This window comes from Lactuca virosa, chromosome 8 (genome assembly GCF_052849685.1).
Source record: "Lactuca virosa cultivar CGN04683 chromosome 8, Lactuca_virosa_CGN04683_v6, whole genome shotgun sequence".
NCBI classification, from domain to species: domain Eukaryota; kingdom Viridiplantae; phylum Streptophyta; class Magnoliopsida; order Asterales; family Asteraceae; genus Lactuca; species Lactuca virosa.
This window is the reverse complement of record NC_136433.1, coordinates 259,372,639-259,384,032: the sequence shown is the minus strand read 5'-3', so window position 1 is coordinate 259,384,032 and position 11,394 is coordinate 259,372,639. Positions and strand designations below refer to the sequence as shown.

Here is an 11,394-nt window from a genome sequence, read left to right as displayed (position 1 = left end):
GATAATGAACTGACTCGCCTTAGATTATGTTTTGAAGATCACAAGCTTAAGATATTATCACTATAGAGAGAGACGGAGCTTGTGATGTTTAAAGATGAATGTATCATTTTAAAAGACAAATGTGAAATCACTTTTTTGTGAAAAGGAATATCTTAGGTTCTGATAACAAACGTCTTAATGCCAAAATTGATGCTTTGCATAACTCTATTGATATTCTTGAAGCAAACGAACGGATGACACATAATTTTCGTCACCCATGGTCCAAAGGCCCAGGCCTCGGAAGTGAGTTTCTGAAACTTGTTGCTCGTCCCTTGAAGGAACTACAAAATATAACGTTTATGGGAGACATTCTGAACCATACTCATTCATATACCCTTGTCTTGCCATTGTCACCCCTTCATGAGACTTCGAAACAAAATATAACGGCGGGAACGTTCGGGGGCGGACGACGTCATGTTTAGTATCACAACACATGCATCATAGTAATCATAGTAACAAACAACCATTACATTAATATTAAAGTGTTTACAAAGTATGTGATTCACAAAAGTTAGACTCCAAACGTAAATAACAAAATAAGACATAAAGCTACTATGCTCCATCTTCTGAATCCCAGTGCGCGTACCTGTCTACTAGTTTCCTGAGAATACAAGTTATTTTGAAAGAGTAGATCGGCATTTAAGATGGTGAGTTCATAAGTATTTTAGTGATGTAAAGTAAGTTGTAAGTTCTTTTAGAAAAGTTCGCCTGTTCCTCTAGAAGATCCTATATCTCCTGATATGATGAAAGATAAGTAAAAATGACACTACAATCCCTTCTATGAGTACTAAATGGATACAAGTTATATAAAACCCAGAGTAAACAGACAATCGATTGTACAACTGGACATGACTATGACAAATCCGACTTCGTTTGGGGCGTCATTTGATAGTGACGTAGATGAAGAAATTGTATATGATGATTCATCTGACTCTTGTATCTGTAACTCTTATGTGATTTCGAAATCAACTCTAATTCCAATTAAACCTAAGTTCGACAATCCATCATTTGGACAGACTTCCAAGTCATCATCTGACTCTCGAAAGAAACCTTGGATAAATAAGACATATATTGTTCACCTTAAGACCGAAGCTAAGATGCCCTTAAGGAAGAAATTAGGTATATGCAAGATTCCAGATTCATTGATAAATTCGAAAAGAAAGTGTCTCGAACAGTTAGTCAAACCACTAGGAACCACAATACCTTCGTGCCCGTTAATATTCTTAAGAGGCCAACTAATCCTCCTAGTTCGGTTGTTCAAAGCAAATATTGTCGCACCCCCAAACCGGAACGGCAGAAACGTTCGGGGGGCGGATGACGTCATGTTTAGTATCACAACACATGCATCATAGTAATCAAAGTAACAAACAACCATTGCATTAATATTAAAGTGTTTACAAAGTATGTGATTCAAAAAAGTTAGACTCCAAAAGTAAATAACAAAATAAGACATGAAGCTACTATGTTCCGTCTTCTGAATCCCAGTGCGCGTACCTGTCTACTAGTTTCCTGAGAATACAAGTTATTTTGAAAGAGTAGATCAGCATTTAAGCTGGTGAGTTCATAAGTATTTTAGTGATGTAAAGTAAGTTGTAAGTTCTTTTAGATAAGTTCGCATGTTCCTCCAGAAGATCCTATATCTCCTGATATGATGAAAGATAAGTAAAAATGGCACTACAATCCCTTCTATGAGTACTAAATGGATACAAGTTATATAAAACCCAGAGTAAACAGACAATCGATTGTATGAATCTGCCCTAAGCCCACAACCAAACAAGAAACAGGAAATAAGGCGGAAGTCACACATTCCATTGTTTGTTAGATCTTCGTTGTATATAACCCTGACGTATTCATTTGGTACTCACGGAGTTAACTGTAATAGTTCCTTTATATTTGATGAAAACATTCTTTAAGAAAAACCCTTATTTCCTTTAGAAAAATGGCAACCACAATAGTTCCTTCTATAATCACTTAGTTTATACTAGCTATATATAATCTAATATTGAACGGATAGTTAATTGTGTGAATCTGCCCTAAGCCCACAACCAAAAAAGGAACAGGAAGTAAGGCGGAAAGCACACATCCAACTACCTATTGAATATTAATTAGATATAACCCTGATGTACAAACTAAGGTATTATAGAATTAACCACTAAAGGTCCTTTGAGTTATACTGGTTTAATAAAATGGATTTAAACCCTTTACTGATAAGTTTCTAGTTTAGCCTACTAAATGTTCTATCTGAAAAAGTATATTTTTGTACTAGAAAACGGTGTATTGAATTTGTATAATATGACCTGACCCATACCTGGTACTTCGTATAATTACTTAGTGTATGCGGAATATATATGTAGCTAAGATCAGATAGATAGTAGACTGGGTGAATCTGCTCTAAGCCCACAACCAAACAAGGAACATGAAATGAAGCGGAAAACACACATTCTACTGTCTGTCGGAACCGATTAATATATATATCCTTGATGTATCTACCGGGGAATCATAAAGTTAGCATTATAGGCTCCCTTCTAACTAAATGTACTAAGACTCGACTGCTCTGCTTGTCGTTTGTAATGATGTAAGTTTTCCCAAGTTTAAGACTATATTTACCAGAAAATAGTTTACATTACCTTTTATGTGAGAATATAACTATATGAATGCAATGGGGAAATGAAAGTATTCAGTAATATTGTATAAAATAACTACTGAAGCACTTACTACCTTAAAACCAGTTTGTTAATTAAGGTTAAAATGTGATGAGGTTATAACCATACTCGATTTGACTAGTATAAAACACGACGCTCCAAAGACGTCGAAAATGGTATGACATTTGTCACCCGTAGACTTGCAAGTCCCACTATAGCTAGCAGCAAGGTGTGGGGTCTCAATCCCGTATAGATCCATAAAATACTAATAATTTAACTTTAAAATTATAAGGGTTGAAAAATGTTAAATAAAAATTAATTAAGGAGAAAGAATATAAATATATATAAATTTTAAAATTATAAGGATAAAAATTGTTACATCAAAATTAGTTTAGGAGTACAAAATATAAAAACAAATAAAAGTAAAGGGAGGAAAATGAAAAAAGAATTGAAAATAACGAAGAGTGAATCCTCTCAAATACCAATATTGGTAATTAATATATAATACCAATTTTGGTAATTAATATATATATATATATATATAATTTGCTATGGCCAAATACTAAATCTCTATTTTCAAAAGACTTATTTTATATTTTATGCATCAAAATATGTAACTTAATTTGATTTTAGACATTTTGATTCTATACATAGTAAAATGAAATGAATAGTAAAAGCTCTCACATCACCAATTTTGGTAATTAATATATATATAATTCATAGAAAAATAATAAACAATACATGATATTGCAGTTTCACAAATTTAAAATTGGCCCAACTTTAATCAGCGCCGGATAAATAGTTAATTAATTAACTTCGCATTGGCTGCTCCTCTTTTCTTTACTATGGATTGCCAGCGTGGCATGCTTTGTTAAGCGTCGGATCATTTTAGATCCTCCCACCTTAAATTCAACCAAACAAACCGCGCATTATATATATATTCATCTTCTCCCTCCGTTTTATTCATCGAGTTTTCAAATTCACAATCAACTCCATCGAATCTAATCTCTCGACACCAATTTCAAGCCAGATCAATGGAGTCCGGGAAAACAACTAAGGGTGCCGGAGGAAGAAAAGGCGCCGGTGAACGCAAGAAATCGGTGACCAAGTCGGTCAAGGCCGGACTTCAATTTCCGGTGGGTAGAATCTCCAGGTTTTTGAAAAAAGGCCGATACGCTCAACGAACTGGCTCCGGTGCACCGATCTATCTCGCTGCCGTTCTTGAATACCTCGCTGCTGAGGTTCGTATTCAAGTTTTCTGTGATTATTTTGTTTTGTTTTGTGTTTTCATAGATGTTTGTTGAATTCAACAATTGATTTGATTCCCAAAATCGAATTATAGGTTTTGGAGTTGGCTGGAAATGCAGCAAGAGATAACAAGAAGACGAGAATTAACCCTAGACATGTTCTATTGGCTGTGAGGAACGATGAAGAATTGGGGAAATTGCTTGCTGGTGTTACAATCGCAAGTGGAGGTGTTCTGCCAAACATCAATCCAGTTTTGTTGCCTAAGAAATCTGCAGTTGAGGCTGATAAGACTCCTAAATCTCCCAAATCGACTAAAGCTTCCAAATCACCCAAAAAGGCATAGAATAGTTATGATGTTTGTATGAAGCTACCTAGGTTAAATGTCAACATAGTTTCTTGTTTTTAGCACCATAATCAATCTAATCATTTTTCGCTATATATCTATTTGGATGATTGTGTTGATTGATCTTGTTGTTGTGTTTTGATAAATCCCACATGTTTATTGTTCTTATGGTGTTTTGGGTTTATAAATATACCAAAACCCTAATTTTTATGATGTTGCTTGAGATTCATCACTTTATGTGATTGATTGTCGTCTCCATTGATTAAAAAAGTGATGCCATAGATGTCTGCTTTATGAGTCTGAAGCTGTTGAAAATTTGAAATGCAGAAAGCACAGAGGCCATTGATTTCCTAGCGGTAGTGGTGAACAATAAGTTTTTAGTTGGTAGTTAACGACATGTGTCATGTATGAATGTAAAGAAGGGGTAAGATGATGGACAAAACTTATTGGATTTAGTATAATTATAAGTCTCTTTAATTTGATGTCATGCTATAAAACGAAATTTCAAATTTGTGTATGTGGCAGTGTCTTTTTAAAAACTTGACATAGTATAAACATGTGTTGTTTTTTTAGATTTGTAATGTCTTGAGTATGGATTAGGCTGTGGTGTCGTACTACTGTTACTGCCAGTATACTTATGCGGATTGTGGAAGCTATTACCGATGGTATACACTGCACCCAATTGTATTTATGTCAGTGGTATTGGAGGCAAACCTCCACTGCTCAAAAATTGAACCGTTTGCACTATAACTGTTGGAGCGTGTTTGTCATTTTTTTTTAACTAGAAAGGTTACCCCTGCTACGCGGGGGCCAGAAGCTTTCAATGTTGTTTCCGAATTGATAAATATGACAGAAATAGAAAGTGGAAGGATGAAAAGTCCGGGCTTTGCCCCGGACAAAAAATGTAAAAGTTTTGACTGCAAGGACCAGAAGTGTGAAAATGGCTAAAGAATTAAAGGGGTAGGAATTAGCAACTTTTTAGAAAAGAGATCAAAGTTGTCAAACCGTTAAAGTTTTGTGGCCAAACTTTAAATATTAAAAGGTTCCAAAAAAGTGTAAAAATATTGATTGGAAGGACCAAAAGTGTCAAAATGGGTAAAGAATAATGAGCAAAATGATTAAAAGTGATAAAATTCACAAACATAAAAAGTTCAGGGACCTGAAATGTAACTTAAGGGACCAAAAGAGACAAAATTTATGCCAAGTTTACTATTCCTTTCTTCCACAATTTTAATATATATATATATATATATATATATATATATATATATATATATATATATATATATATATATATATATAATAATTAGAAATTACCACTATATATATACATACAGTAGGTTAAAACCCGTAGAATCCACGGGTGTTAATTTTAAATAGAATTAAAAAATTGATTATCTAATAAAATGATATATCATTAATTTAGAAAAATTTATAAATTGTAATATTGTATTTTTTTAATTACTTTGTAATTTGTAAATATTTAATCACACATATAAATCCACATATTTTATAAAAGTCATGTGTTTGTATAATGCAACACAGTATCACTTTTTGAGTTTTATTCTTATTAAATCCATGGAAGTTTTGACGAACATATAAGAAAAACTGTAAATATTTAATTTGAAAAATAATACGAAGCAAGTATTTTCTTTATTTTTACTTTTTTTTATAATGAAGAGAACTTGAAAATCTTAATCGGCAACTTAAAAAAAAATCAAGATTTAAGCGGCATACGTCTCGATGTCTGGTAATCGCTCTCATTTTTTTTCGTTTTTTGTGCTCATTGTTTTGAATATGTGTTTCTCAATTATGATTTCCATTTTGCCATTTGAATCTTTTTCTCTTTATGTTTATTCTTGTCCTTGTTTTATATTTCTTTATCTTTCTTTATCTTTCTTCTTGTCCCTGTTATGACTAAAAACCTAATGTACATCTCATATATCACTAATAATTCATCCAAGAACTATAACAAACCTGATATGTAATCTCTCAAATAATTATGTCGCAAACAAATCTTAGTTGAGTTCCTTTTGGATCATCTCAATTTACTCATTTCACAACAAAAAGAAATAAATATTACAATGATGTGGGTTGTTAAAGGAATTGGGTATTGAATAAATCAACACGGGCTATTAAAAAGAAATTTTGAATAGGAAGAGTAAACATTAAGGATTTATAAAAGAAAAGAGCACGGTTGACAATAAAATTAGGTATTGAATCAACAATTCAAGATAAAGACAACCCAAAAAGCTATTTCCTAATGTATAACTGTAAATTTTTTTATGAACTTAACGATGCATTTTCTATTCAACTTTACATCCTTCCAAAGAAGGCAAAATACAAATGCATAACCGAAGGCCAAAAAAAAGCCTTAAACTTACACCAATGTTGACATGGAATTTTCATTTGCAACTCCAGTTCATCCGCTTGAACCTTCGAGGAAGGTTGTTTTTATTTTATTATTTTTTTTAACTTCTTGATTTGAACTCATGATGTAATAATCGAACGTGTGAGAAATAATATAAACAATAATGAATACACAATAGATTGTAAAAATGAAATAATCCTCAAGCCTGAAAAGCGCAAATTTTAGCCCTAGAAAGATCAATTTGTAGCACTGATATTGCATGAAAAAAATCACAAAATAAACTTCACTTACGGGAAGGACCTGGAGAACTTAACAGGATTCCGAAAATAATCTTGTTATCGGTGTAGAAAAATAGTAGGAACATCAAGAACAATAAAAATCAAAATCCATAAAATTTGAAATCGATGCTAGTGATATTGAGAACAAAAAGGTGTTTTTACAGATTTGTCCTCAAGGCGCTCGGCGAGATGCTTTATGGTTTTAGGTGAAATGGATGATACATGTATAAGCAATGCATTTTTTTAACGGCTGGAAATCAACAGATGTCTTGAAAACAATATTTCTAACTGGTCAAAATTAACAGATGTCTTGAAATTAGTCTGGTTACCTCTTCCATAGGGAGTCATCAACACAATTAATGGATGTGTATTTGTCTTCTGGTAAACACTACCAACAGTCAGTTTTTATAATGATTTGCATTTTTGGTGCAACATTTTTCATACAAAAATTAGAAGCATTTCCTCCATGTTAGCATGTCTTTTCCCTTATCAGGTAACATAAAAAGAATTTATATTGGGCTAGCTGCATATCTAATGAAGCTTTAACTATTGCTAGTTTTCAGGTTGTCCCTGCTTATGGTTTATTCCATTTCTCTCATTCTCCCCCTGCTCTATATAGAAAATCATTCAAAGAATTCAAAAAACATAGAATTTGGAAATTAGACTTTCAAACCTTATAGTCTTAAGGCCCCTTCCATCAACTTCATATCCTTTAGTCAAGTCACTACTTCAGTAGCACCTGCTGCTCATGACATTTCCACCCTTTTCACCAAAATGACAGCCAAAATCTCCCTATATTTGCTTTCATAACACCCATCTCACCATCAAATAACCTGATGTTTCCTCACCAAGTCCTCCACCAATTAATAGATCAAACAAACTCATTAAGATGTAAAATATACAAAATTTACATGTAAATCTAAAGAAGCATAAGCATAGAAAGACAGATCCAGATCTATAGAGACAAATTTGACCGTATATGAATTAAAACAACCCGTGCCTTCAACCAATGACACAAAATCGGTGGTAAATCCTTCATAACCACAAAAACTTCAATGTAAACAAAACTTGAAAACCTAAGTATCATGTGGGATTACGTGGATAAAGTGCTTCATTGCCAAAAAAACGAAAAGGCTCCTGGACAAAAAGCACACAACGAAGAAAAGTCAATAATAGTCACAACTAAGACCAAGTAACAACCGGGGGAGAAAGATGGCACCTGAATTTTTGAATGTAGTTAGCAAAAAGTCAAAACACCTCCTCTGCTGCATATTTTTATCCATCAAAACTTGAAATAGCTAGTTTTATCCATCAACTATTCAACATGTCATCCAAATAGCTATTTTTTCCATTTAAAATATGGAATGTTTCTATAAAAAAAAGCAACCCAGATTGTACATACATAAGTAGCTTACAACATAATGTTTCAGAATAGCACAAGTGTACTTACCAATATGACAACATACTGAGACATATTAAGCTTTCAAGAGGTTTATTTTGTTTTAATTAAGATCTAAAAACAAGTTGGTTAGATGTGTATCAACAAATGAAATCAAAAAGCTTGTACAGGAGCAAACCATAAGTCAAAAGAATAAGCTAGAAATGGAAAATCGTAAGTCAGTTATGTAGAAAATGTACCTGTTTGACTTCAAATCGCCAGAAACTTGAATCGGTCTTCAAATCCCCCATTTCAAGAAACTAACCAGTAACCTATGTTTGATAACATCTGCGATCAAAAATTATAAAAGAAACAAAAGGGAATCACCTCTAATTTGGATATCTTAGCGAAAACTGCAATCATTTGTCAGTTTAGGTCTGTTTCTCTATTTCTCATGATCTTATTGGTGGAGAGGCTAGGAGAAAATGAAGATGACGACTTCCGTGCTAGGGTTTAGTTAGAGAGAAAAGACGAAAATGGTAGAGAAAGTAAAGATGACAGAGAAGATAAAGATGGTCGGCCATGGTTGCGAAAGGTGGTGACGGTGGATGAAGAGGCGGCGATGAAGGAAGCAACTTCTAGCATTTAGCTTTGTAGGGAACTCTTACCGCGCCAACAGATTGATCTGTGTGAAGGACATTGATTAGATATCGGAAATAGAAAAAACCTGATAGAAGTTGCGAAGAACATAGAAACAAAAACTCACTGTTATCGTTTCATTACTCATCTATGAAGGTTTCAGGTCCGCAGGGAACTCTTATTACTCACGAAGCTTCATGCTGTGACTCAACGCATAATGAATTAAGAAGTTCATACCAGTAAAAGTGAGATTGAATAAAAAATTCCCTTCGAATTTTTACACCACATACACATTGGCGAACCAGAACCGACGATCACAATTCCTGATTTCTTGCTATTAAGATTAATTCAAATATGTTTTCTGATTTTTTCAGGAAAGAACGATGATTTTGGGAAGAAATTATAGAAAACGTCAGGTGATAGGGATCAGGGTGCGAGAAAAGTGGGAATTGAAGGAGAGGGCGGCGAGATTTAGGGAGATGGATAGGCTGTATTTAATAGTTATGGAGTTTTAGTAACATAAGGTAGTTTTGGTATTTCAGTTAGACATTTTGAGCGGGAAAAAAGCTTGGGGAGGGGCTGAGCAATTGCCACGTGGCAATTTTGTACTCATTTATTAGGATAGGGGATATGTACCCTTCAATTCACTTAGAAAAACAAACCTTATTCTATCAAAATGTTTTCAACAACCAAAATACTCTCAACTCAAATGCTTCCAACTCAATTGCACTCTTCGGGTAGGATCCGTCATCACCACCACCTTATCGGCCACAAATCGATCCATTAATTTACACTCAAAATCAAATGTTCGTAGGTGGTGTTCCTAGTCACTATTCATAATTCAAAATGCCACAACAATTCAATTCCAATCCCCACCACCAAAAACAACACCCCTAACCAAACGCAAACCCAATTCCAATTTCAGTACCAACCGCCTTTAACACTAGGCATGACAATCGTGTCGTGTTCGGGTTGGCAGATCAAAATACACTAACTCGAACACGACCCCTTTAATTATAGAGGTCGGGTTGGCGGGTTTGGAACATAAACCTATATACGACTGTAACGTCACAAAAATCATTGGAAAAAATTTCATTTTTTCAAACATTAATCCATACAACAATCTATTCCCAAAACATTCAAGGTGGAAAATAGTATTTAAACATCAGAATAAAAATCATAAATAGCCACTGCGGAATAAACTCTGGGGAATATTGTACAGTCATGCCGGGCCCTTCCCTTTTGAACTACCTGAAACCATAAACCTGAAACAGTAAGCACACAAAGTTTGGTGATTTCCCCAAAATACCACATACAACAAACACATAAATATAATAGCACATGATTGTGTCGGGTCCGTATCAACCCCATGCAACAACAAGTAGTTGTGTCGGGTCCGTATCAACCCTCGAGTCCGTATCAACCCCGAGTCCATAATGACTCTGATCCCAGATTGGCTCCATGCACATATCATACAATCATATCAGTAACAGTCACATTGTCACACACATCCTACATATACGAATCAATGAGCCGACATTGGTGCCTTCGACCCATTAGTATGGTGAGAAGACTCACATCAATTTGAGGATAACCCAATCACACACGCGCTACTGCTACATGGCTCCTTACACTGAAAATAATCAAAATCATCCCTAATCAATAATTGGGGTAATAACCAATAATCAAAACTCCAACCATAATTTATCATGCTAAAGGGTAAAAGACTATTTTACCCTTTCCGTACTTGGCCCAACAAATCATGACCCAAACCCAAAATGACCCAAAGCCCAAAATGACCCATAATGCTTCTGGTGAGTACACCCTGCGTACCACCCCCAATACGCCCAATGTACTGCTTGATTGAAGAAAGGGTAATAGGTTGGAAACCGCTACGCACAACCTACCAGGAGGGTACGCCCAACGTACGCCATTGATGCCCAAACTCAACTTTATGCTTCTTAATACCTTAAGACCTAAAGCCCATCACCCAAATCTGATTCTAAGGGACATCTTAAGTCATAAAGTTCCTGACTTTATGACTTTGCATGGCTTAATGGAGTCCAAACCAAATCCCTAGATTCATAACTTTACCAAAAGACTACTAACACATGCATGGAACATATATACTCTAAGGGACATCTTAAGTCATAAAGTTCCTGACTTTATGACTTTGCATGGCTTAATGGAGTCCAAACCAAAGCCCTAAATTCATAACTTTACCAAAAGACCACTAACACATGCATGGAACATATATACCCATCAAGATTCGATTTTTAAGTATGCCTTAATGACCTCAAATATGACTAGATATGAGGCTCAAAGGATCTAGAGTAACTTCTACTCACAAGAACCAAGCCATGGGACCAAAACATGCTCATATCATAACGCAAAGCTAGATCTACACTAAAGAGCCATAAATTTTGAAGCTTTATACCTCCAAAAGAAAGGTCAAT

The 11,394-nt window shown here is 34.5% G+C and overlaps 1 protein-coding gene across 1 annotated transcript; it reads left to right on the top strand.

The window, feature by feature from the left end:
• Window positions 1-3,628: 3,628 nt before the first annotated feature.
• On the top strand, window positions 3,629-4,367 carry LOC145133263 (histone H2A.1-like). Its single transcript, XM_079068193.1, has 2 exons — window positions 3,629-3,922; window positions 4,024-4,367. Exons 1-2 carry the CDS (start codon window positions 3,716-3,718, stop codon window positions 4,270-4,272), a joined length of 456 nt encoding a protein of 151 aa, XP_078924319.1. The 5' UTR covers window positions 3,629-3,715; the 3' UTR covers window positions 4,273-4,367.
• Window positions 4,368-11,394: the final 7,027 nt, after the last annotated feature.